Source organism: Pavona decussata, unplaced genomic scaffold (assembly GCF_977016875.1).
Source record: "Pavona decussata unplaced genomic scaffold, jaPavDecu1.1 SCAFFOLD_403, whole genome shotgun sequence".
NCBI classification, from domain to species: Eukaryota; Metazoa; Cnidaria; class Anthozoa; order Scleractinia; family Agariciidae; genus Pavona; species Pavona decussata.
Window position 1 is genome coordinate 233,496 of NW_028145772.1, and position 27,933 is coordinate 261,428.

Below are 27,933 nucleotides of genomic sequence, written 5' to 3' on the forward strand. Positions count from 1 at the left end.
GGTGCTTTTTGCCAGAGCGACATTCAGGAGAACATAAAACTGTGTAGTATTATTATACTTAAGGCAAAGATTTAGATACAGTCAATGCCAAAATGCAAGGGAAATTATTTTAATCATACGTAGAAATGCCTGGGATGTAAGTTAAAAGCGAAAACATAATTTATTAAGGAAAAGAAGTAAATGTCATAAACAAAAAAGTTTTCAACTACTGAAATCAATGATTCAGAATAAGATAACATTTTTGGTTTACTGAAATCTGTGGAGAAGTGTTAATATAAAATGAATGAAGGAATGTTGATGCAAAGTAATTGTTGTGTACCTAATTCTCCTTTTTTTTTTTCGTGGGACTTAAATTTCGCGAAAATTTTCTCGGCACATTTCGCGAGTCTTTAATTTCGCTATCGCGGAGAAAAATTGTGTTTGCAGGGAATTTCATTTCGCGAAATTGACGATTAAGTGACTTTATTTTTTTCATTTTTACAAAAATTGTACGTTAATCAACAAGCGAAACAAAATCAATATGCTGTCCCTTAGAGGCAGCTGTATTCCTTTAAAAGTCAGTCTTACAGTAATAAAAAAAGTCTTCTTGTTCTTCCGAGTCATTATCGAGTATCGAGAGTATCGTTACTGATGAAAACTATCGTCGATCCCCATTGATTCAGGGAGGTCTGGAAATTCCTGTTGAGGTGATATGTGAAATGGACGATACACCAAGGAACAGGGCAATAATGGAAAGATACAAGACACTCGTAACTACACACTACAAGGAGCTGGGGCAGGATGGTCAATTTGACGACTGTACAAAGGATGTATTGGAGGAACTGCGCGAAGATGATTACTCAGATGCCGAAGAAGAACTTGTGTTAAAAATTGTTTAGGACCCTTGAAAACACAAATACATGATTTTTCTATGTCCATTAAATTTCGCGAGATCAAAGTTCGTGGTCGTTATTTTTCGCGGGTCTTTAAGTTCGCGAATTTTTTAAAATCGCGAATTTAAGAACTCGCGAAAATTAAGGAGAATAAGGTATGTAATTAAAAGAACTGCATGCAGTCTTAATTTACAGTCACCGAACTCTGGAAATAGTGTTAATTCTATGAAGAGCCCTTGTTAGCTGTTTGAGAAATAAATCCTGTAGGAAAAACCAGTTGCTGCTTGTTCCAACATACAAAATGGCTCAACATTAAGTATTCCTTAATTTTATTAATTTAAAAGTAATACAGATAAGTGCCCTGCTCTACAGATACCCACTAATACAGACATCTGGTTATCATAAAACAAATTTCCTGGTCTTTCCTTAACATTAACCTACTTGCTTTAATTTCTTGTTTCAGTGCGACTTATATTTTGTTTACTTTATAACTGAACTGCTGCTTGGTTGAAAACTATGCAACAAATTAATGTAAAATTGTCTGATTGTATTATTCAAACTGCTCCAAACTTATTTCAATGGGAAACGAATGTTTGGTTTATTAACGGAGTTGATAACTAAAGGTAAATTGGCGACCGTAAAGAGATTCGAGTGCGGACATTTTGAGCATTAGCCGTTCCTCAGAGCAAATCAGGGAATCGTGGGTTGTACATGTTTGTGTTTAATATGGTGAACAGTGGAGCTACGCTAGTCGTCGGAGCATCGACATTAATAGCATTGTGGGTTGTATGTGTTAGTGTAGTGAGCAGTGAAGCTTCATGCATGCTATTGGTGGGAAGAAAAAATAAGGGATGGTCCTTCTCTTTCCCCCCCCCCCCCCCCCCGTCCCTTTTTAGAACTAAGGAAGCCCTCATACACAGTCAGGCTACTAGGAAAATGCCTTAGATGTTAACCCATGACTTTGACACCTTTAAAAATCATCGGGGTAACACCGAGCTCCAAACAACTGAATAGAATGGCACACACAAATTATCAAATTGAAAAGAATAATGAAAACCTTTATTATTTTTCCGCACATCTCAAACTGTACATCAAATTCTCTGTACTGTATGGTAAAAAAATAAATCACTAAATGATCAAAAGATAATTAAATTTGATATAAAACATGCTTTATGTAAACATTTTATTATACAGTATTTTAACAACAACTGTGCAAAATGGAATTTTTAAAATACCACTTTGAAGAATAATGTTAAGATAATAATATTTTAATATTGTTCTAGGCAGTACAAAAATATACAATATTCCATTCTGCAAAGCGAGCCTTGTTAAAAAAATTACTTATGGTACCAAAACAAGTTTATTTAATATTATCTTTTTTTATCTATATGATCTATCAAGTAGGAAATAGTACACTCCACCATCAATTTTTTCGAACAGGAAATCAAGTTTTAAATTTGTTGCCTGAAAGAGTAGTACAGCACGTTTATAATGTTCGTTCTGGTCATGTTTCATCAGCTATGAATTTGAGCAGAACTGACCAATTTAAATAATAATTATTTAATAACTTTGTTATCATGAGGCTTCAGTAGTTCCAGCTGTGTATTAGTGGTAATTTATCTAAAGTATCACTAACAGAAGTTAACTTTAGTTAACGGGTCTTTGAAGTCATCATCGTCATTATCATCATTATCCTCAATCCCATTCCTATCCCAGTCTGGTTATTATTATCATTATCATATACATCATTATCAACAAATTTTTCAAGCTGGATTTAACTATAAAAGTTAACGTTAAAAAAGAACGATGTTTTGACCGTGGCCGTCGTGACCATAGTTAAATTATTATTATCGTCATCATAACTGGGAGGTTCTTGCCTCGTCAGAATTCATCTTTCGTCTGTGATCATGACAGAGTTTTCTTAAGTGATAGTGTACTGTGACAGTCACAATTTCTCACTTCTTGTAAAAGATGGCATGACAACAAGATTTTAAAAAGTAGTAGCCAGATTTATGACTTCCATCTATTATGTGTCCATGCAGTGTACAATATTACATTTATAATAATACAATATTAATAATACAATAAGCTTGTGAAATTGTCTCATACTCATCTAACTTAACATGCTGTAAGACACCTTCATGAATCCAGCCCCCAATTAATATCATGCTTTCCGTTCCTTTAGTAATAACTACGACATCACTACTTTAGACTATCATGGCTTGCAAAGCAGTGAAATCCCCTACACGGCCATTATTTAACAGAAGATTTCCTAGCTGCAGCTGTACCGGTGCCCACAAGAAAGAGATTAAACTAGTCTCTACAAAGTTTACCTTCAAGGTAAATCCCTCCATATTAAATATACTGTAAGTCATAACCATCCATTTTACTTAGTTTCTTCCTTAATCTCTAAAATAATTTCTCCTATCAATACATTTACAGGCAAGCATAAAATACCATTTGAAACCTGTTTATTATAATTATGGTATTTCTCACCAATAACCATGCTTCAATAGTTTTGCGGGTGACAACTCTGAGTGTCTCCTTGTTTTTTTACCATAAAACCGTAAAGACTGTTAATTTTTGCATCTTGAATGAAAGCTAACATTAACTTTCACAAACGTACTAATATCCTTCTCTTTGCACATAACCTGGTGTGTTTTTCAGAGCTTGCAACGAGCTTTAATTCGTTCCCAAAAGGTATTTATTTCTTAATATCCCTTTCTATAGATTGATTGCCGGTTATTTTTCATACAAAACAGCTCAATATCTTTCTTTATCTTGGAAAATTTAAAATGTTTTTGCTTTCAAAACTATAAAAAATTCAATTTTTGGTAATTAACTTTGTATAAAACTATGTCAAATTGCTTTTCGGCTCTGAAATCTTTTTGGGAGTTTGAGAAACGTGTCCCAGGCCCCAGTTGTTCAAAGCATGATTAAGCTGGCCCAGTCTTAGTGTCAAAAGTCAACTTTGTCTCCAGTTTAATTAGTTATCAGTAAAGATTTCCCAAGAGATTGTTACCCTTCAGATTTGACTTAAAATTTTCCTTTAGCTAACTTTAGCTTAAAATTAGATTTTAAATGTATTTTCATAGTCAGCAAGATGAAAACTTCAGTTAACTTTTGAATAGTGGATCAGTGTTGATCAGCACAACCGTGTCCTTGGAGCTTTCCATGCTTAAGCCTAAGCACCCGTATTTACAATCATGGTCATTTCTATTATTTAGTACATGTACTATCAGTAACTGTTTGACCAAGAAGCAGCAAATTCCACAGCTACTTTAATTATTTTACAAGAGTTTCTTGTGTTTAGTACTTGATCAGTACTTGATCAGATTTGGAATGTAGGTCATCATTATTCTCAACCCAAGGCTTCGTAAAGGTCATGTGTAGGTCCCCTTAAGGGCTGATAGAGAGATTCCCTTTGAGTTCCTGGTTGTTGCACAGCGGCGTATGGCTGATCTAACTCCAGAGTCTGCTCATAAGATGGGTTATCAAGACTTCCTGCAGGACAAGGCTTATTTGGTCCAGGTTGGTTGGTATCATCTGAATCTGGCCCCTCGACAACATTGTACAGGGGCTCATCATGTGAAACAGTAGGAGCCTGATCAGCATCAGGGCCCAACTGGACAAGGTACTTGGGGCTGCTTTCAGGACCAGGGTTCTCTGTCCCAACTTTAGGTGCTTCATACGTGGTGTTAGGACCTTCAAGTGAATGATACAGCCCATCAGCGTTTGCGTCCTCATAATCATTCCCAGAGTCAGGTCCTTCAAGCACGTTATACAAGTCCTCTGTTGTTGTCCCTTGATCTGAACCAGATTCGTCAAGTACATTGTAAACTGGTTCTGGAGTCAAACTGGGCCTTTGACTTGGCTCTACTATGACACCTGGTTTTAGCTTTGGTAGTCCTGTGGCATCTGTTGAGTTTGCTCTAGGGTTTGGTTTGGTAATGGTCTGTGCTGGTTCGTCCTTGCCGATCATCAAACTCTGGTACACAGGACTGCCAGGGGTCTGTTTGTTCAGATTGTGGTACACAGTGCAGTTGTCATAGTCATCCCCAGGACTGCTATATGTTGCTTTGCCATTACTTTGTCCTGCTATGAAAAGGCAAAACAAACTTACAAAAAGTGCAATTGAACTTCATAAATGCTCAGCCAGCCAGGATGCAAGGAAAGGTGGTTGAGACAGATAGGTCTTGAGTAATATCTTTGGTTGAAAAAAGAAATTTTGTCAGTGTCTCGGACAAGTGGTCACTCTGGGTGTGTTAGAATGGCGTATTTCATCCAACAAGGAAACAATACAGTCCCCTTATGATTAGTAAAAATACCTCACAAGGCATTTCTAGAGTTACAAGAATACCAAATGACTAAGTGTATCACATGCCAACACAAGGTTTGGCGTGTGTTTTCCAAGACTTATCTAAATCAAGACAAACAGCTAAATTCAGTTTACTTATTAATTTGAATACAGCCGATAGAAATGCAACCTTACTGTGACGGTAGCTAAGGGGTGATTGGCTGTAATTTCTTATGACCACATATGAAGAAAAAAGAAAAAGGGGGGTGGGGTGGGGGGTGCTTAATGTGGTAAAAATATGAATATTAAAGATAGCCCTTAAGCCCCACCCTATCCCCTCTCCACAAATGGAAAAAAATATTAAAAGAAACATCATTGCTAATTCATTTAATTTATTAAATTCATTTAAAACAAGATCAATTGTATCAAAATACAGTGTACATACATACACAAAATTAATTTGCTTCCAGATATTTGCATAAACACGCTGACTAGTGCTCTCAGAGAGACAACATAGAGCTACCAAAATCAACAATGCACTCAACCTTGTCATTTAGGATTGTGCTAGAAGCACTACATTGTTGTTTGAAAGGCCATTAATAAATACTTTCCTTGGTTTATACAATGCTTTCCTCAGGATAATTCCCTGTATAAATTTGCATTGACATGTTGAGTTAAATAGGTCCATTAACATCAGTGTTAAAATCAAGTACACAGCTTACCATTGCTAATAACAAGGCCCTCATATAATTGATTGTCTTGTGAGCGAGATGGCACAGTTATGCTTCCTTTTGGTCTTTCCAGTTGAATTTCATTGCCTATAGTGGCCGCATATACAGGGTTCTTTACTGAGATGTGAAATGAACAAACAAAATCATTGATTAAAATTTTAATCAGACGTGTCACTGGCATTTGCAACATCTTTACGAGCAGTTTCTAACTAATACTTCAAATATTTGGTAGTTAACCTAAATTACCTTGTTTGCCCTCCTTTTCTGTGCTTTTCCTAGAAAACAAGATAGATATAATTCTATTTAGAGACATTAGTTCAAGGCATTCCTCCAGTGAAACACGTCATGCAGGTGTACAATCATGTACAAGTTAGTTTGATGTCTGACATGTTGCAACAATCAAAATTTACCCTTCCTATAATTGGCCCTGGGGGAAGGGGGGGGGGGGGGTTGGGGAAAGATATTAATTTTTTCATTAACTTCAAAACAAAAAAGCTACATTGTATGTAGTAATAAAACTCAGAGGGTATAATAAATAATAATTATTAATTATTATAGTGCATGTATGTCCAAGAATGTTACTTTTTAGGTCTGACCTTTAGCAAAAATTTGAAGCTCTACATGTATAAAGATCTGCTGTAAATTTGATGAATATAGAAGTTTGAATTTTACAATTTTTACAAAGAAGTATGACTGCCAGGCTACCACTGCCAGCATGCCATAAATATCTTTGTAAAAACTGCAATTCTTTAAACAACATACTTCCTTGAGTTTAACTCAGATCTCTACAAAACTTACCACTACTTTTAGTAAAATTAATGGCAGCTAATTTAGATATCTGAACTCAATAGCAAATTGTGCTATTGATTAGAAGGGCTTCTCCAATGAGAAGTTATGATAAAAAGTACTCATAGATAACCTGCTTATGAATCTCACCCTGCCTTCCTCCGTTTCCAAAAAATGAGAATGATGATGATGAGGATGGCTACAAGTAAAGCACCTCCCACTGCAGCCCCAATCACAACTCCGTCATTATTTCCCCCAGTGCGCTTGCTACTGTCCCCTGGGCCTTTATTACCAGCGGTAGAACTAGTTGGCACCATTGATGAGGGCTGACAAAAAGTAAATAGAAACATATTTTCGCTATAAGTCAAATATAACGTAGCACATAATTATGATATCAACAAGTGTTCTGTACCACTGGTGAAGAGGGTGTCTTTATTGTGGAATATTTTTTAAGCAATATGTTCACTGGTGGAATGCCCTTTCAACACCACAGTGCAGTGGTCACTCAAATCTTAACAGAATGGTAATAGCTTCAGTAGTCGGCACTCTAAATGATCCATCTTGTCGGACAATCACTACTGTCTCTCTGCCTTAAAGAGATGACAGGGGTCTCACTCTAAGAGGGGAGCCTGCCTTAATGATGTGTGCTTTGGAGGGATGCCTGTCTTAGAGGTGTCTGGCTTAGAGAGATCTGTCTGATAGAGGTGCCCATCTTTGCTGGAAAGGTGTGTGCCTTTGAAGGCTACACCTGCCAAAGAGCGGTGTCAGTCTTAGAGAGGTGTCTTTTTAGAGGTGTGTCTGCCTTAGAAAGGTGCCTGTCTTGAAGAAAAGTCTGTCTTGAATAGCTGTGCTCATTTGAGGGAGACACACCCATCTGACAGACTCCTCGTGGATAGTCACTGTGAGACAGGCATTGTGTCTCAGTGAGGCATCTGTCTTTACAGACAAGTGTAGGAGTATCTGTCTTTGAGAGACACCTCTTAGACAGGTGTCTGCCTTCAGCTGTCTGCCTTAAAATGATGGCTGTCATGGAGATGTGTCCATCTATAGTTGGTTTCTGTCTAGAGAAGTGTCTGTCTTCTGAGGAGAGAGGTGTCTGTCCTGGAAGGATGTCTGTCTTGAAGAGATTTTCATTATAGAAACTAGGGTATGTCTTTGAGAGGGGTCTTCTCGCAGGAATAACTCAAGGAAGTCTCAAGGAAGTGTCTTCCACAAAGAGGCATTTGCAAATAAAGACTTGACTAATTTTAAAGGTGTGTGTCTTAAAGGTGCATGTTGCGCAGAGGTGTCTGTTTCAGAGAGATGTCTGTACACCTTAAAGCAGTCACTTTGCAGATACCTTGTAAGTGGCATGAAGAAGAGAACAGATGCTATGAAGCACATGTACTCACCTTTGAGGGTTGTACAGTAAGGACGGCCACCATGTTTGTTGTTGGGTTTAGAAATTCTGTGGTTGTGGCTTCATTAATATTCAAAGATGACAAACTTTTGAGTTCAGATTTTAAAGTTGACTGAATTTCTGTAGTAGTCAAAGCAGGTAATCTCACTGTTTCACTTTGCACCCCTGATGATATCATTAATGACGATGGTGATGGAGGTGGAGCTGGTGATGATGATGATGATGATGATGGTGATGGTAATGGTGATGTCGTTGATGAGGCTGGCAGTGGTGGTGGTGTTGATGTTACTGGTGATAAGGATGGCTGTGATGAAATTGATAATGACACTGGCAGAATTCTTGAATGTGATGAGGATGATGAGAATGATCCAGGAACAAATAATGATGTTGATGATAACAATGGCAACTGCGAAGCCAGATGAGATGTTGAAACAGACTGGTAGGTAGAACTTGTTGAAGAACTGTCAGGAGCATAATCTAAAGGAGACAAATCAAACAAAATAGTTACATGTAAAGTTGCACACAACTTTGACTTAATTTATTGCACAAAAACTTAAACAAGCTCACCATAATTATGATTGTAAATATTTTAAATTACTTTCAAAATTTTTGTAATGGCTGGAGTAAATTTATTCAGATACGTACCAGCCCAACTGGCTCAGTTTTATCAACTACAGACTGTTTACATTTTTTGCCGTTTTTTCTAGGAAGGGGGGGGGGAAGGGGGGGGGGTGAGTGGGTACATATTATATTAGAGAAATCAAACTGTTTTAAAGGGATCAATGATGATGATGATGAAGATGAAGATAGCTTTTCAGTGTCAAAGTATTTATCAGTCTGTCGTGCTAATTGGCTTCACTATAAATCAGTGAAACAAAGATATACAAACTGAACTTAACATTTGTTAAAAAATTATCCTACTTGTGGGAGGCAGATTACAGAAGTTGACTGTTTATTTTACATACATGTAACAATGGCTTGGATTTGAAAACGGGGATACCATGCAACAAATCCAAGTGGTCAGTGCACGGGACTTGAACTTACGACCTCCGGATTTCAAGGCTGGAGCCCTAACCACTACACAATGCTACCTACATGACAATAAAGTGCACTTACAAGTCACTTTTCCAAATGCCTTAAAGAGCAAACAGCGCTCTACATGGTTACATGTGACAACAAGACGAATGATCCGACCAGACAGCTTTCTATCAGAATCTTTGTTCCACTGCAAGAAAAAGAAGAAAAATCTCTTTTGTGTCAGAATTTGAGAAACTATATTTGCAGACATGCTTGCAGATAAGTAATTTGGGTCTGACTTTGAATCATAATTTCAGGTACAAAGTGTGCACAGCTTATCTGCCAATTATTACAAAAAGTAGTTGTTAGTTGTAAGTTTCATACTGTTAATGCTACATGTATAAGGATACATACATGTAAGTCTTGAACACTAGTTTTGTTATTGGTATTGTCCGTTAGATACATTTAATTCCTCAAGCAGGTTAGCTTTCTTTATGACAAACATACTAAGAAAGTTGGTACATGTCCTTTTTAACCACATGTGAATCACCACAAACTAGCCCCTACCCCTATATTTCCATATTGATTAATGTAGAAGAAGCTATCATTGATGTTTCTCCAACTGCTCTGAAAGCCACTGTAATCAAAGTAGTTTCCTCTAAGGGTGCAGCTGGTACGACTCCCGACAGGAAAGTGTGCATAGTTTGAATCCCGTATTTCTAAATTGACTGGATATTGTGTTAAAAGCGTGCCCCTCTTATAGTATTGTCTACAATCTGAAAGTGAAAGATAGAGAAAGAATAAATTAGAAAATATAATTCAACAATGGGAATACAAATAAAGATTTCTAATAGAAGGCTTAATTAAGGCTGAAGGACAATAGAATGTAAGCGATGATTTGAGAGAAAAAGACCTTCCTCAGATCATACACCTTTACTTTTTACCATGTATCAAGTGACAACAAAGCGACCAGAAATTACACTGTTGTTTAATTAGCCAAGGAAAAAAAATTGGCTAGATTCTAGAATACCCAGCCACTAAAATAATTTGCATCCACTAAGGGACTGCGGACTGCGGTAGCACTCCAGTTTAATACTTAAATCAATTACTTATTCATCCATTATGGGACTGCAGACCGCAGTAGCACTCCAGTTTAATACTTAAATCAATTACTTATTCATCCATTATGGGACTGCAGACCGCGGTAGCACTCCAGTTTAATACTTAAATCAATTACTTATTCATCCATTACAGGACTGTGGACCGCGGTAGCACTCCAGTTTAATACTTAAATCAATTACTTATTCATCCATTATGGGACTGCAGACCGCGGTAGCACTCCAGTTTAATACTTAAATCAATTACTTATTCATCCATTACGGGACTGCCGACTGCGGTAGCACTCCAGTTTAATACTTAAATCAATTACTTATTCATTCATTACGGGACTGCAGACCGCGGTAACACTCCAGTTTAATACTTAAATCAATTACTTATTCATCCCATCCATTATGGGACTGCGGACCGCGGTAGCACTCCAGTTTAATACATTCCTCGTTCTTTTATCCATCCACTACTGAACTGCGGACCGCGGTAGCACTCCAGTTATTCATCTCTTGAGTGCGGTAGCATGGACCACGGGTTTAAGAGTAATGTACCTTGCAGGTGGACGGGTATTCTGAAATTGCTCCAAAAATTTCATGTCCATGGTAAGGAATGAACATACATGTACTTCTGTATTAGGATGCACCGTCCTTATAATTGCACTTGCATGTAGCGGAATTATGTTTTTGTACTTACCTCCAAAGAGTGCTGCCCGAGTAAAATTGATACAAGTTTGCATCGGTGGAATGATAGCATAAAATGGGTGGATACAAGAACAGCTACAGGAGCTTTTGTCCCCGTTAGATGTACCTTGATCACCCCGAAACAACCCGCACCAAACATCCACTGAGGATGCAGCGGATCCCTCGGTGCACGTATGGTTAGTTTTCATGTTGACAGTAAAATAATCATAAGGACTGGCTCTCCTTCTCTCCACGACAAAACTCTTCACTTTTGACTCATCAATGTTAGGCATCGTCAGATTTGTTCCGCTGAAATGGATACAAACCAGCGACAAAAAGAACTTCGCTTTCGATGTCATAATATTTTTCGTTCTGGCTTCCAAGATACTCCTTGCGTGCTTCAAGCCACTTAATATATGAATTCGGCGTTTCTCGATCTCCCTTCAAAATATGCACGCATAAACCAAAGACGTTTTCCTTTCCGGATAAACATCTGGAATTGCTTAAGACTGAATAACAACATGTAAACCAGGCAGGCTTTCAAATTGATATTGAAATCAAACTATTTCCTGTTTGTATATTTCTCAAGCGCTACGCAAGTGGTTGATTTGTGGGTACATAATCCCATCATCCTCTTGGGGTAGAAACCTCGGCCTGAAGCCCTGGGAACGAGTCTACTCAAAACTCGTCCCCAGGGTCTTCGCGATATTCAAGTAGACTCTGGGACAAGCTGAAAATACTCCACAAATCGCGGAGCATTTTCCACGTGACACACTTGCTTTTCGTCATTGGAACTCTCTCGGGGATCAAATATGGTTGTTTACCATACCTGATCCAGGAAAAATGTACCGAAGACGAAAATCGTGTTGCCATTTTTGAGGGAAAAAAAAAGTAAATTAAACCATTTTTTCCGTTTTTCATCTTCCTAAGTTTAATATGTAAAAAAAATCATTGTGACGTATTTTGTTTTCGTCTTCCACGTTGTAACGTTAGTTATTTTGCTTATACCTATTTACCAGTTGTATTTTCAAATTTCAAATTGTAACGTTTTTGTTTATGTAACTTTAGCCTATGTTTTTCAGGTATCTATTGTAACTGTTTAAAATTGTAACGTATCTTGCCACAGGGTCAGTCTCAAACATACCCTGAAGAAGAAAGCCTTGCTCTTTTTTTAGGTTATTTGCTTTACAGTTTTTTCGCTGATTAGATCCTTCACTACAGGATCCGGTACTTTTATCATTTTGTCGCGGTGGCCCTTGCAAACACAGTTTATTACTGGGTTTTTACTGTACATCTCCGGAAAACTGAACATCTTATAAGTACTCAGTAGGAGAGAGTAAGACGAAAAGCAAAATGGTGCACCATCATGATCATCATCATCATCATCATCATTCTATTGGTTATGAGTTCAATAATTTTGCGAACACGCTACCAACATTGATACCAACGCTAACACAAGTGGTACCACTACCTGTACCAACGTAAGAAAAAACTTGCGAGATAATGTACATGTACATTCATCCGGCCGTAACCTGCGATCGGGCGTTCCTTTTTTCGGGGGAACGCGAAACGCGAGAGTCCTTCTCCCGGACCGCCGACTCTCGCGCTGCCACACTTTCGCGCTTCCCCGAAAAAAGGAACGCCTGATCGCAGGTTAATCCGGCCGATGCATTACCATTTTGTACAGTATATGGTTAAAGAAAAAGATACTGAAAGAAGATATATTTGAGCCAGGTAGATGAGCCAGAGTCTCAAAAGCCAAAAGACAATGCAACATTCCCAGAAATTCAAAAGCACCGACGATAAAATTTACTGGTTCCGGAAAACAAAAGAGGCCCAGGAACATAACAAGATGGCGAAAGGCAGAAGGGAACATGAGGGACGTCAACCTCACGAAAGCGAGGCTGGCCAGACGATACTATCTAAGGGTAGACCGATACAAGTTTTTTCAAAGCGATCCGATACGGGTACAATATTTACAACAACAATAACAATACTTTATTTGCCAACACTACATCTAGAAGTGATAAAAACTCGTTAAAACATGTGCGTGAAAGAAATAATTTAAAAATTATTTAAATTACTTTAATCTTAAATCTATCTAAAAACCAGCTCGATTTTCTGACGTCATCATCCAAGAATTGTCTGTGATGTTATCACCTACACTCTAAAAACACTCTTTAGGGACTGTGCAATAATTATCAGGAGGGGGGGGCTGAAAAACCAGAGTTATCTAGCAAAAACTTAGACAGTACCCCCCCCCTCCAAAACTAAAAAAATTAGTTCTAAGCCCCCCTCTGTTATGTTAAAAATAACGTCGCACCCCCCCCCCCCCCCCCACCAACACACACACACACGCACTCACTCCTCGCCGCCACCATTACCATAGATGCCTTTACGTAACATTTGGTATCGAGAAGGATATTGATCGCTTGATTGAAGATTTAAACAAAGCATTTGCTAAGTAACGGGGTGCTTACCACATTGGCTCAAAATCCAAAACTTCTGAAGCCAGAAAGAGAAAGGAGCAGAGAAAAAAATCAAAGAACAGGAGATTGAACGCTTCAAATAACAGACGAAAAAGGGCTTGCATTATATTTAGATCATTGGGAGGAGAGCCGGTTGAACTTTGTTATGAGTCAGAAATGTATGGAATTCAGCAAATCGATTCAGTCGATGAAGAAACATTACTTTTATTCACATCAAAAACCGACAAAGCTTGTCTACGAGATCTGTTTGATTCCCATTGTTTTACGGGGGATGCTAAAAAACAAGTGCATGATTTTTGCTTTACATAGGGTCAGCTTAATTAAATAGAAGAAGGGTTAAAATTAATCAGTTATCTTTTCATTTTGATGGAATTTTTTCAATAATCGTTTAACAGCTGTTCGTATTGATATTTGTTACAGTCTATCATGAGGCCTGTATTGAGAATCTTTAATTGCGTTTAAGTTTATTTTCATTTCAAATAAAACTTAAGGCCCCCCCTCTGTCAAATGAGTGATTTTACTTTGACCCCCCCTATCTTGGCAGCAATTTTAGGTAATGCCCCCCCCTCTGGTTTTTCAGCCCCCCCCCCCCTCCTGATAATTATTGCACAGTCCCTTATGGTCCGTAAACATTACACAAAAAAAACACAGCGCTAGCAACTATAGTGTTTCAACTTTAATTTAATGATACTTCCCTTCAAGCTCAGTGCAACAGCTAGTACATATGCAAACGGAAAAATATTGGTTTTCGGCATTAAAACAGCTCTCAAATACCGTATTTCCTCGAATAATGGCCGGGGGCGATTATTTCTTTTTTCGTACCGAAAGGGGGCGATTATTTGAGGGAAGGCGATTATTTCAAATCATTCTCACAGGAGGCCGTGCACTACATATTTTGTTTTCTTATACCATTGAAAGAAACATCATTGCTAATTCATTTATTTAGTAATTTATTAAATTCATAAATTAAAATCAATTGTCACAAAATACATACAATCATGTAGCATACATAAACAAAATTAACATTGATACAAAATTAATGTGCCTACAGATATTTGCATAAACATGCACGTTGACTAGTGCTCTCAGAAAAACAGCATAGAGCTACTAAAATCAACAATGTACTCCAGTGCCCTGTGATTTAGGATTGCCCTAGCAGCACTACAAAATTGTTTGAGGCCATCAATAAATATTTTCCTTGGTTTATACAAATTCTTTCCTCAGAATAACTCCCTGCATAACTTCTCATTGGAAAAGCATTGCATTGACATGTTGATTTAAGTAGGTCAAAACATGTAAAAATCAAGTAAACACAGCTTACCATTGCTAATAACAAAGCCCTGGTATATCTGTTGGTTGTCCTGTGAGCGAGATGGCGCGGTTATGCTTTCTTTTAGTTTTTCCAGTTGAATTTCATTGCCCGTGGTGGCTGCATAAAAAAAATTATGCAGGGTTCTTTACTGAGATGCCAAATGAACAAACAAAAATAATTCGTTATTATATGTTCATAATTTTTATCAGATGTGTCACTGGCGTTGGCAACATCTTTATGAGCAGGTTGTAACTTTAGTTTGGTAGTTTACCTAAATTACCTTGTTTGCCCTCCTTTTCTGTGCTTTTTCTAGAAAACAAGACAGATACAATTTTATTTAGAGACATTAGTTTAAGGCATTCCTCCAGTGAAACAAATCTTACAGGTGTACAATCACGATGTATAAGTTAGTTTGATGTCTGTCAATGTTGCAACAATCAAAATTAACCCTTCTTATAATTGGCCTTGGCTTTTCCTGAGCCCTAGGGTGGGGTGGAAGGGCTTCATTTATATATTAGGGCTCGAAATTAGCTTTTTTGCTCAGGAGCCAGCTGGCGACTAAGAGGAAAAATCTGGTCGCCAGATAATAAATTTTGGTTTCCAACTTATTTTATATGTAGCTTGCATAAAACAAATCATTTTAAATGTTACTTTGTATGCAAGGAAAGTCATAATTAAATAGCTACAAAGAAAAAGCACAAGAAAGACCTCTATTTAAAACTACTGTTGTCTTCGACTTTTATATGTCTCTGGTTCAGTGATCGTGTTCTTTTCTGTTATTTGAAATGGAGCAAAGCACAGAACGTTCTTAGTCTGTGGTTTCCACAGCAAGACAAACATACATGTAGGTCCTTTATCCTTGTTTTTTTACCTCCTCAAAACGTAGTTCTTTTTTCTCCCACAGCCCGTGTGGCAAACAACTTACCTTCCTCACTGTCAATAAATACAATACTTCAATATGCTCGGCCTAGGCTACACAACCACATTGCTTGTACCAGTCTCCGACCGGGATGAAATAAAAAGAGCGACTCACACGATTTCAGTGGCCTCTAAATTCAGAGAATCTTGGTTTCTTAAAGCAGTACTGACTCGATGTTCAACCCCGTAAACCCAAAGAAACCGGAAATAACACAGATTCGGGAATTTCCGTGAGCTCAGCAGTCCGTTTTAATGCCTCATGAGTCGCGTAATACTCGGCATTGAAACAAAGTTCACAAGAAGACGTAAAGCTGTACTTCGTGATTCATCTTCATATACTGACTCAGTGAAGTGGAGTTGTATATTAAACAATTTCCATTTCCTTTTGCTTGAACTGCAATGCGATGTCCAGGATTATCGATTTCCTGAATCAAACTAGTTACGAGGAGTCGTCCTTCGGTAATTTGGCTATAAAATCTATGTTTTCAGCATTCACTACTGACGATGGATTTAAATTTTTTACTAGAAATACGTGACTCGCAAGACCTCGCGAAGCTGGGGCTGGGTGGAAAGCCCTCTTTCGTGTTGTAGCATCAAATGAGGAGATTAAAAGGTTTCTGAACATAGCAACTATTTTGATGAGCATGGTCTTTTCGTAGTTCCACGGGCTAGTTTGCGATTAAAAATCTATTTCTGACGCGATGAAATGCACAACGGGCGTGAAGCGCTGTCGTGTTCGATGAATTTATTTCCCACGGAAAATTATTTTACCGCGGCCACAAAACGTGTAATTTCTTCAATGCAATCTTTCACAAAAAAAGATTTCTGGAAGAAAGGGAAAAGATTCTGGAGAGATAGTTCTGTATCCAGTGAATATTGATGAACATTGCAGTTGAAATTTGATCATGCACGCATATGTTTTTCGGTGTATGCAAATTTTGCTCCAGACAACGCCAGACAGTCTGACGTCATTGTGCGGACACCTTCAAAGATATAAACATATAGATATATATATAAATATATTTTTCGCTCGAATTCGCGCGGCTTAGCCGGCTTGGCCCGACAAATTTATTAACCTCGCTACGCTCGGGCCTTCGGCCCTCGCTTCGCGAGGAATAAATATATTTTTCGCTTGAATTCGCGCGGCTTAGCTCCACTCGGGCCGGCTCGGCCCGACAAATTTATTAACCTCGCTTCGCGAGGAATTAACCTTCCGGCTGAATCTTCATCTCCCTCCCGTAAAAACTTACGTTAATTCTGTTGCCATTATTTTCCCGGCAAAAAAAGCACATGGGGTTGAAGTGCGCCCGCGATCCCTTTTATGGAATTACCAATATGACGCGTAGCGAATGTTATGACTATTGACTTCAGATCGAAGTACTGATTTTGTGTTATTACATGTAATTAACAGAGTGTGAAACCGATTTTCTGGTAGTATTCTGACATTATTTTAGTGGGGATAGAAAGGAGAGTCGTCTTCTAGCTACCAGTTCGGAATGAATTCCTTATTTAAAGAATTTAAATAGAGAAGCTCGCTTGACTGTTTATCCTGGGTCATCGGACAAAACGTGTGTCGCCAGCTGGCGACCAGTTCTGAAAATCTAGTCGCCAGCACTCAATTTTTGGTCGCATTGTCGCAATTTCGAACCTTGTAGTTTGATATGTGGTAATGAATCTCAGAGGGTATGATAAATAATTATTATTAATTAGTGCATGTACGTCCAAGAATGTCCCCTTTTAGCTCTGACTTTTAGCAAAAGTTTCAAGTTCTATAAGGATCTGCCGTGAATTTGTTGAATATACCAGTTTGAATTTTACAATTCTTTCAAAGAAATGTATCACTGCCAGGTTACCACTGCCAGCATGCCATAAATGTCTTTGTAAAAACTGTATTTCTTTAAACTACTTGTACATGTACATACTTCCTTGAGTTTAACTCAACTCTCTACAAAACTTACCATTATTAATAGCAAAAATAGATGCTAATTTCGATATCTGAACTCAATAGCGAATTGTGCTATTGATTAGAAGTGCTTTTCCAATAAGAAGTTTATGATAAAAAGTACTCATAAATAACCTGCTTAAGGGCGATTTAGACGGTACGATTTTCCCTTACGACTGTCGCATGCGATTTCTAGAGCGCGCGCTGCTTGCGTCATGTAAAAATCGTACACAACTCTCGCCACTCAACATTGCCTTTACCTACGATTGTCGTAGGATTTTAAAACATGTTTTAAAATCCTACGACATTTTTCGTGTTGTGTGCGACTGTCGTAAGGATGTTGTAGGTTGATTTACACGACGCGATTCGTGTTGTAGGCATGGCGTAAGCATGTTGCATGCGACAAATCGTAGGCAAAATCGTACCGTCTAAATCGCCCTTAAAACATGTTTTAATAAATTATTCTTCGTAATCCGTGACCTTAAGGTTTTGTGTGACCCGTGAAGAGCTTGAAAACGAAATTTTCATTTCTGTGATCCGTGATTTGCTATTTTTTCTGTTCGTGAACCGTGCAAGAGGCCCACCCCTGTACGACCCTCTTGTTGAATATTTAAGAATCAATATGTTCACCGGTGGAATGCCCTTTCAACACCACAGTACTAGTGGCTTTGAGAGATCTGTCTGATAGAGGTACCCATCTTTGCTGAAGGGGTGTGTGCCTTTGAAGGTCATCTGCCAAAGAGCAGCACCAGTCTTAGGGAGGTATCTGCCTTGAAAGAGGTGTCTGTCTTAGAAAGGTGCCTGTCTTAGAGAAAAGTCTGTCTTAAAGTGGTGTACTGTGTTCGTTTGAGGGATGCCTGTCTTAGGGTGACCGTCCACAAAGGAGTCTGTCAGATGGGTGTGTCTCAGTGAGGCATCTGCCTTTACAGACAAGTGTAGGAGTGTCAGTATTTGAGAGAACTGACTGTCTTAGACAGGTGTCTGTCTTCATGTGCAGCTGTCTGCCTTAAAATGATGGCTGTCTCTGAGATGTGTCCAGCTATAGTTGGTTTCTGTCTAGAGAAGTGTCTGTCTTCTGAGGAGAGAGGTGTCCTGGAAGGGAGTCTGTCTGAGTTGAAGAGATTTTCGTTATAGAAAATTAAGGTATATCTTTGAGAGGTGTCTGTCTTGGAGGAATGCCTGATCTCGAAAGGTGTCTGCCTTAAGGAAGTGTCTTCCACAGAGAAGCATCCGCCAGAGACTTGTCTAACTTCAAAGGTATTATTGTTGCACAGATTAGTGTTTGTTTCAGAGAGAGTCTGCATGTACACCTTAAAGCAGTGACTATGCAGATACCTTGTAAGTGGCCTGAAGAAGAGAACAGATGCTATGAAGCACATGCTACCCACCTTTGAGGGTTGTACAGTAAGGACGGCCACCATGCTTGTTGTTGGGTTTAGAAATTCTGTGGTTGTGACTTCATTAATATTCAAAGATAACAAACTTTTGAGTTCAGATTTTAAAGTTGACTGAATTTCTGAGGTAGTCAAAGCAGTTAATCTCACCGTTTCACTTTGCACCCCTGATATCATTAATGATGATGTTGATGGAGGTTGCGTTGGTGATGATGATGATGATGGTGATGGTATAAATGGTGATGTCATTGATGATGCTGACGGTGGTGGTGGTGTTGATGTTACTGATGATAAGGATGGCCGTAAGGAAACTGATGATGATACTGACAGAATTCGTGAATGTAATGATGATGATGATAATGATCCAGGAACAAATGATGACGTTGATGATAGCAATAGCAACTGCGAAGCCAGATGAGATGTTGAAACAGACTGGTATGCAGAACTTGTTGAAGAACGTTCAGGAGCATAATCTCAAGGAGACAAATCAAACAAAATAGTAACTTATAAAGTTGCATGCAACTTTGACTTAGTTTATTGCACAAAACTTAAACAAACTCATCATATGATTGTAAATATATTAAATTACTTTCACAATTTTTTTAATGGCGGGAGTAAATTTATTCAGATACGTAGTAACCTACCTGGTGCAGTTTTATCAACTAGCTTTTTTTGCCCTTTTTTTAGGGGGGGGGGGGTGGGTGGGGAGGGGGAACAGATTTCACTAGAGAAATCGAACTCAATAACGATGATGATGATGATGATGATAGCTTTTTAGTCTCTAAGTATTTAGCACAGTAGCGCTAGTTGGCTTCACTATACATGTAAATCAGTGAAACAAAAATATACAAACTGAACTTAACATTTGTTTTAAGTCCTACTGGTGTGAGGCAGATTACTGTAGTTGGCTATAAAATAAAAGTTTTACATACAAATCATGTAGCAGTGGCTTGGATTTGAAAACAGGAATGCCATGAAACAAATCCAAGTGGTCAGTGCACAGGACTTGAACTTACGACCTCCGGATTACAAATCTGGAGGCCTAACCACTGCACAACGCCACCTACATGACAATAGTGTACTTACAAGTCACTTCTCCTATTGCCTTAAAAAGCAAACATTTCTGTGAACTGCCACAAGTAACAACAAGACGAATGATCCGGCCAGACAGCTTTCCATTAGAATCTTTGTTCCACTGCAAGAGAAGAAGAAAAACGTCTTTTGTGTGAGAATTTGAGATTTTATTTGCACACATGCTCGCAGATAAGTCATTTGGATCTCTGACTTTGAATCACAATTAATTTTCCAGGTACAAAGTGTGCATAGCTTATCTACCAGTTATTACAACAAGTACATGTATTTTATACTTGCCAACTTTGTCTGAGTCAAACGCGTGAGGTTTTTGTCTCTTCATGGCCGGGATTTCCGAAAACGTCCGAGCCACTTCCGAAGATGTCCGACGATATTCCGACGACCTTTGAACACTTACGATTCGAACGGATTGTAGACATTTGAAAGCTTTTGTGATTGTTATAAGGAGCAAAGAAATAATACATAACAAATCTGAGATAAAATGAAGTTCTTTTAGAACAAGCCGTCCGGATTTGTGAGTCAGGCGTGAGAAATTGTACTTGATGCGTGAGAGCGATTTCTTTAGTCCGCAGGCGTGAGCGTTGGCAGATATAGTATTTCATATACAGGGATATACTGTATATACATGTAAGCCTTGAATAAGAAAATCTTTTAATCTGTCCATTAAATACAGTTAATTTCTCAAGCGGGTTCTAAGCTTTCTGTTTTTTTTTCCTAACCCTTATTTGACCTATCAACAGATCACTTACATTTGTACAGCCTCTGAGGAGAGACATATATTTTGTTTTAAAAGCTTTCATATATGTACAGTCATGTGTTGAATTTATAGAAGTTATGACAAACATACTAAGAGAGTTGGTAGATTATTTATAAACATTAACAACAACAACAAAGAAAAAGAAAAAAAAGAGCTCTAGTTGGTAGATTTCCTTTAACCTAGTGTGAATCACAGCAAACTAGCCCCTACCCCTATATTTCCATATTGATTGATGTAGAAGAAGCTATCATTGATATTTCTCCAACTGCTCTGAAAGCCACTGTAATCAAAGTAGTTTCCTCTAAGGGTGCAACTGGTAGGATTCCCGACATGAAAGAATGCATAGTTTGGATTCTGTATTGCTAAATTGACTGCCATGTCATTTAAAAGCCTGTTCCCGTTATAGTATTGTCCACAACCTGGAAGTGAAAGGTAGAGAAAAAAATATTAGAAAATGATTCAACAATGTGAATACCATTAGAAGAATTCATTTTACAAATAATATTTCATTAGAAGGCTTAACAAGGTGAGTAATAAATAAGCTAAAGTGATGATTTGAATGAATCAAAGGCTCCTGTGAGCCAACTCGTGAATGCAGATGACACATAGTAATTGAAATTTAGACGGCTACGGAAACTTCCTTGAAAGCTAAAAAAAAATTATATCTTTGCCCGATTATGTAACGAAAAATAACCATTCTTGTACTATAAAAATGATTGTCAAATTATTCTCTACAGATTGAATAAGATTATTGTGATGTGCAGATTAAAAAAAAAATCACGTTTTTTTTTATTCAAAGTTCATAGAAGCACGCCATGTGCAGCTACATCATGCAAATATAATTCGTGTCCGATAGTCCGGGGCTACTGGATTTTGTGATCGGGCTAGTGGATTCTGACCATCACTTGCCCGATGGGCAAGTGAAGTTTTTTTGGGAATTAAAATTACAAAATTACTGTAGGGCATACTTTTTTAACTTCCAGGTAGATTTATGTTTTTCAAACCGATCTCACAAAGGGAAATCCGTTCAACAAAGTATCGCATTACATTTCATACCCGACATAAATGCGTGAAATTTTTCCTTTGAAGTTCAGTCCACGCAATCCTCAAGTAAAAATAATGAAATATGACAAGCTCTTGCTAAATAAGAATTATTTATCGACCGCGTCCTTTTGCTTTCCCATAAATTACCAGTTGTAAATTTCGAAAATGAAACATTTTTTCCCTTTGAAACCTTTATGAAAGCTGACAAGATCTTTTAAAAAGGGTATCATGCTATTTTTAGTAACACATTGAAAATCGGAAAGACGTTATTCGGTTGATAGCAGCCAAGATATGATGTCAAAATTCCATTAAAAGACTATCAGAATGCAAAGAAACTATCCACGGATATTTTCGCCGGCAGATGACCCAGATAGAGAGGGGTTCAAATTTGGAAAGGTCTGGCGGACGTTTTCAAATTTCGCTGTTGTAACGGACTAAAAGTCGCCAGTTGTACTATATTTTGGTTCAACCTTTCGTCTTAGAATCAGTATTGATATTTCTTTTAATTAGCGGTTGAGAAATTAATTAAAACAGTGTTCAAAGTTTAAATTTAGTGAATTTTGGTCGAAAATCATGATATCTCCCATGATACTGCCCCTTTAAAGCGTTCGTTTCACGAGAAATTTGCATAATTTTGTTTACGACGCCAATGATGCACGCGTGTCATGGCACGTTCCGCTTTCGCGTGAAAACTGACAGCAAAACTAGTTTTTTTTAGAAAACTAATCTATTTGATGGAATACTTTTGTATGAGAAGGAAAAATATGATGAAAGATGTCGAGTTTTCACGTATGCAAAAAGTTATGATTAGCAGTGAACTTTTCAGTTAATAAGAGTGCTTCTTTCAGCTGAAGACATTTTCTGGCGGGAAATATTTTTTGGTGGCAAAATTTCAAGTTGCGCAACGCAATATCACGCATTCTTTCTGCCTAAAACGATTCAGTTAGTTCAATCGCGAAGGGAGGATAGGTTGAAAAATCGGTGAGACCTACAATAAATAAGGCCACTAGTGCTAAAGGTAAAAGCTCTAAAAAGCGTCTTGTTTATTCAAAGGCCATGCCGACAATTACTTTTAAATTAAATTATTTTTAATTCTTAAAAGACACCACACTTTGAAGAAAAAAACGATAAAACCTATAACTTTGCTCAGATACAGCGAAAAATCCCCATTCTTACCCTAAAATGATTGTCAAATTATTCTCTACAGAATGAATAAGAGAGTTCTGATGCGTCGTGAAAAAAATTTTCACGCGTTTTTTTTTTTTTTTTTCTTCACTAATTGAGTTTACGACCCCGGACTTTCTGAAAAACTAAAAAAACTTGTAACTTTGCTCAGATTTAACGAAAAATCTCCATTCTTACACTAAATGATCGTCAAATTATTCTCTACATATTGAATAAGAAAATCCTGATGCGCCATGAACAATAAATGTTCGCGTGTTTTTTCCACTAATTGAATTGAAAACTCATTCACTGCGCACGCCCGAAAGTTAACGACAGAACCGACCAACCCAATCTCGTTCCCAGAGGCTGCGTTCCTTTTGGTCAGCACCAAGGAAGCAAGACCTCTGGGCTAATCAATGTCAAAATCCAGTAAATCGAAATCTGATTGGATATTACATTTTACCGGAAGTGTCTTTGAGATTTCAAAACAAGAAATGAAATAGACTGCCGGCCGGTCAAGGATATCGGAGCAAAAACCGCCATAGAATCGAAATGCAACTAAATTAAATACGCTTTATTTTTGCAGTGAGTAAACACGAAAAAGATAAGTCAAATCACATGACTTAACGGAAAAGGCGCCAAAACCTTTGCGATATGTTGCAGCGTTTGACAAAGCTGAATGACAGTATGACACTTGCAACGGTCGAGGTTAACGGTAGACCTGACAATTTTCGGAAAAACTTCTCTAATTATCGACTCTGAAATGTGGGTCATAGCCGATGCTGGCCGTTTAAAATCGTTCTAACATTGTCTAAAGCGGATTAGAGTTTAACAGCCTTTCTCGTGTTGTGAAGGAAGTGAAAGAAGAACACTTGTCGTCGACAGCAATCAGGTTAGGAACGATATCTTGCTGAAGTTTCTCGAATGTCGTTTGAAAATCTTTACCCTGTGTTAGTAAATTAGGTTGAAGCTTATATAACCTCCGACCAGGCTCTGTTTTCGTTTCGCTATTAACTTTACCGTGGTGTCATTAAAAACTTGGCTATCTCATACTGCGTAGACTGCGTACCAGCTCACCCCCATTTTAAAGTTTTAAAAACTACATTTACAGGCGAAAACAAGATTAATTTAATTCCAAATGAGTATAGTCCAACAAATGGTTTCTAACCGATAAGCCTATATATGTGTTTTTGCCCCTGCCTATGGAAAATGTTTGGTTTTCTGAAACGACCTGAAATTGTGCAAAATGATTTTGTCGCGGTCGAGAGAGGCAAATCGCCGACAAACCCAGATTTTACGCAGCCTTTGTTTTGGTTGTTTTGTTTTCAAGGAAGTCTCACAAAAATGACAATCACTGGCAAACGGGAGGGATGGAGGTTGTCTCCTTTTACACTCGTTTTCTTGGCCTTTGATGCCATTTACCAGAGGCTGTCTTCCTCTCGGTCAGCAGTATCCCCCTTTAAACCGGAAGCAGGATCCTTGCTTCCAGTCAGGAGGGAGGGGTCAACTTCGGCTTTTCGCAATCGGATTGCTTGTCCGGATGATACAGGCCATCGTGACGTCACTTCCTGTAAAACCCGGGGAGTTTGAATGATTGATAAACTACAACCTCGCCAAATTTTTTCCTCGGATGATCAGTCAAATAATTCTACGCCAGGCCATCAAAGTATCATAGCTATGTATAAACTTATTACCATAATACATGAAAACAGCAACATCGCTCATGAAATTAATATTTCAAGTATGAAAACACGCAATTGTTTGACACTGGTTGATAGCAAATGCGACAAAACAGTAACGGCCTACGCCTCTTTGAAGAAAGATAACTTGAGAATCCAAAAGAATTTAACAACGAGGGAAAAGGGAGATCTTACTGTGGTTAAGAGCTTTCGATTGGCCATTAAAAACAATTATCTTACAACTTAATAAAAATGATCAGTGCGTTTAAACGCATTTCTTCGGTACTGTCTGGCCGAGCGCTCGCGAAAAGAAAGGCGGAAACATTTTTTTCTCCAGCTATCGGAAAAGCTACGTTGCAAAGAACCCTTCAGTACTAAGTAATTTGCCAGTTGGTAATTGTTAATGGGCAATGGGGTTTGCTTTTTTTGCTTAATTATCTCACAAAACAGGAAAATATGACAAGACTTTCCTTGCGAGGCCGAGCGGCTGACGCCAGAGTTCAAGGCAAAATAGTCCAAACATTCTGTATCTAAACATCAAAATTCTAGGGGCAATGCACAAGTTTTTTTCTCACAGGTTTGGAATACATAAGGAGGGTTCAATTACTCACTGGACTAGTACTTAAGTTTAATTCAACTTCAACTCTTTCATCATCTTACTAATGTAAATCAACTGAAACACAGCATTTATCGTCGCCTTGCTCATTCGTTTTGTGGATCATAAGTTTATGGCTATGACAAAATTTCTCCGTATTAGAGATCTAGAGAAAGCTGAAGATATTGTGAATATGTTTGGGTAGAAAACTGAGTCAGGAGTACACGATTTGGGGTGAAATTTCGACAAAAATCTCGCAAAAAGTAATTATCAGTTCAAAAGAAAGTCCGTTTCCTCGGGCGTCCGCATATTTTGCAAGCTTTTTCAAAATTCTAGGTTGCTCAGCAAAAGTCTTCTTTACAAAGATTAAATGGCATGGGAAAATTAAAATAAACTCCTTTGAATCATCATTTTGTATCTATCAATTATTTTAATAATGTTAGAGGCAAATTCTATAACTTCAGGTCAAGTTTCAGTAATAAACACAAACTTATAATTTTCACTGTTTTTCACTCGGCGAAACAAATGCACTGATCATTTTTACAGTTGAATGCAACCTACTAATCTCAACTGGAACGTTTTCACTAAGATTTGACCTCGTCCCGAGCCAAATGTCTGTTTCAGCAGTACTTTGCATACTTAATAAGATGTAATTTTTCTGGCGTGGACAATCTCAGCTTTTCCGATGAGCCCAAGTACACGTAACTCTTCACTGCAATAATTTCAGCATAATTAATGAGTTGAAAATAAATGAACACTTACCTATATCAAGAAAAGAAGATTAAAAAGAAGATTCAGCAAGAAAACAAACCCCATCCGGAGCCTGGCTGGAAAAAAAAATCGTTTGATGCAACAAAATGACCAGCGCCATTTTCGAAACTGTACAAAATCCCGCGCTTCACAGGAAGTGACGTCACGGTGGCCCGTATCATCCGGACAGCCGAGCCCACGAGTTGACCTCTCCCTCCTGCTTCCAGTCTTTGATTAACCCAGAGCTCGTGTCAGAGCTCGTGGACGTGTGGCCACCGCTGGCCTTAAACGTGCGCGGGCTCTGGGGACGAGATTGCGACCAACCAAGTCAACAGCCAGCTATCGCTATAACTCGTTCATTGCGCATGCGCGCATTCACGAGTTAAAAAGACAATATTCCTTAGCTTTAACATGACTGTACAGTGTACTTTGAAGCACCTTTAGCTTTGTACAATACCATGTATCAAACAACACAAACCGACCAGACATAACAATTTTGTTTTACTAGCCTGGGAGAAAACCTCATGTCCATGGTAAGGAAAGAGCATAATTATGCTCTAAATTAGCCCTTAAATTAGCAAAAACTTAAGGACAGTTCCTCCTGTGGCTACCACACATACAGTCTACACAGGATTGTCAGGAAACTATATGGTTTCTTAAAAATGGCCAGCGCCTACTAAAACGCAGATATTTTTGTGCAGCCCTATGACTTAATAGGAGATAAATGTATGTGGCAAAAGCAGAACTAAGCAAGGGTTGTTAGAATTCAGAAAGAAACTTGGGGGTAACCAAGCCTTGTTTTTTTAGAAACAATTTAACTTCAATTTGGGGCCCAAAAATTGGGGGGGGGGGGAAATACTACGCATTGTTATCTCTCAAAAAATTCATCACCTCTAACTTTCTCTTTTGAATTCCAATAGACCTTCCTAAGGTCTCCTTTTCCCGCAAAGTCATGAACTGCACAAAAATACCTCTGTATTAAGGAGGCACAATCCTTTAAACTGCACCTCCATGCTACATCTAGGAAATTAAGCTTACTAGTATGTTTTTGTACTTACCTCCAAAGAGTGCTGCCCGGGTAACATTGATACAAGTTTGCATCGGCGGAATGATGGCATAAAATGGGGGGAAACATTTACAGCTACAGGAGCTTTTGTTCCCCTTAGATGTATCTTGATAACCCTGAAATAACCTGCACCAATAGTAAACGGATCCCTCAGTGCAAGTATGGTTAGTTTTCATGTTGACGGTAAAATGATCATGAGGATCGTTTATCTTTCTCTCCACGACAAAACTCTTCACTTTTGTTTCATCAATGTTAGGCATCATGAGATTTGTTCCGCTGAAATGGATACAAACCAGCGACAAAAAGAACTTCGCTTTCGATGTCATAATTTTCGTCCGGGCTTGCAAGATACCCCTTGCGTGCTTCAAGCCAGTTAACAAAGTTAATATTTGAATTTGACGTTTCTCGATCACACTTCAAAATATACACGCATAAACCAAAGAAGTTTTCCTTTCGGGATAAACATCTGGAATTGCTTCAGACTGAACCAGGCTTCCTTATTTATATTGAAACCAACTTATTTCCTGTTGGTGTATTTCTCAAGGGCATGTAAAAAGTAAAACCAGGAACACCGGAACGAAACCACCGGAACCGAATTCGAAACCACCGGAACGAAACCCCCGGAACCGAAACAATCGAAACGAAACCCCCGGAACCACCGAAACAATCGGATCGAAACCACCGGAACCACCGAAACATATAAAAATGGCGATAATTTTTACTTTTTTTCCCTCCCTGGCAAGTAAAACATATTTATATCATAAAAACCTATAAATATATATTATAAGATCGATGATTTTGAGTTGGGTCCTCTGAAGATATTTACATTAATACTTGCCCTG

The 27,933-nt window shown here is 38.2% G+C and overlaps 1 protein-coding gene across 6 annotated transcripts; it reads right to left on the reverse strand.

The window, feature by feature from the left end:
- Positions 1-1,901: 1,901 nt before the first annotated feature.
- Positions 1,902-27,601, reverse strand: LOC146451072 (uncharacterized). Of its 6 annotated transcripts, none has more exons than XM_085099602.1 (8): positions 27,084-27,601; positions 21,004-21,212; positions 20,031-20,139; positions 8,078-8,562; positions 6,837-7,012; positions 6,147-6,175; positions 5,892-6,017; positions 1,902-4,970 (listed from the first exon to the last, which is right to left on the reverse strand). In XM_085099602.1, exons 1-8 carry the CDS (start codon positions 27,415-27,417, stop codon positions 4,234-4,236), a joined length of 2,205 nt encoding a protein of 734 aa, XP_084955728.1. In that variant the 5' UTR covers positions 27,418-27,601; the 3' UTR covers positions 1,902-4,233. The 6 variants fall into 6 exon arrangements, with proteins under 6 accessions (XP_084955728.1, XP_084955731.1, XP_084955730.1 ...); XM_085099605.1 differs by lacking the exon at positions 8,078-8,562 and adding an exon at positions 19,095-19,417; XM_085099604.1 differs by lacking the exons at positions 20,031-20,139; positions 21,004-21,212; positions 27,084-27,601 and adding exons at positions 9,202-9,310; positions 9,670-9,878; positions 10,903-11,497 and having other exon boundaries at positions 8,234-8,562.
- Between the last annotated feature and the right edge of the window lie 332 nt (positions 27,602-27,933).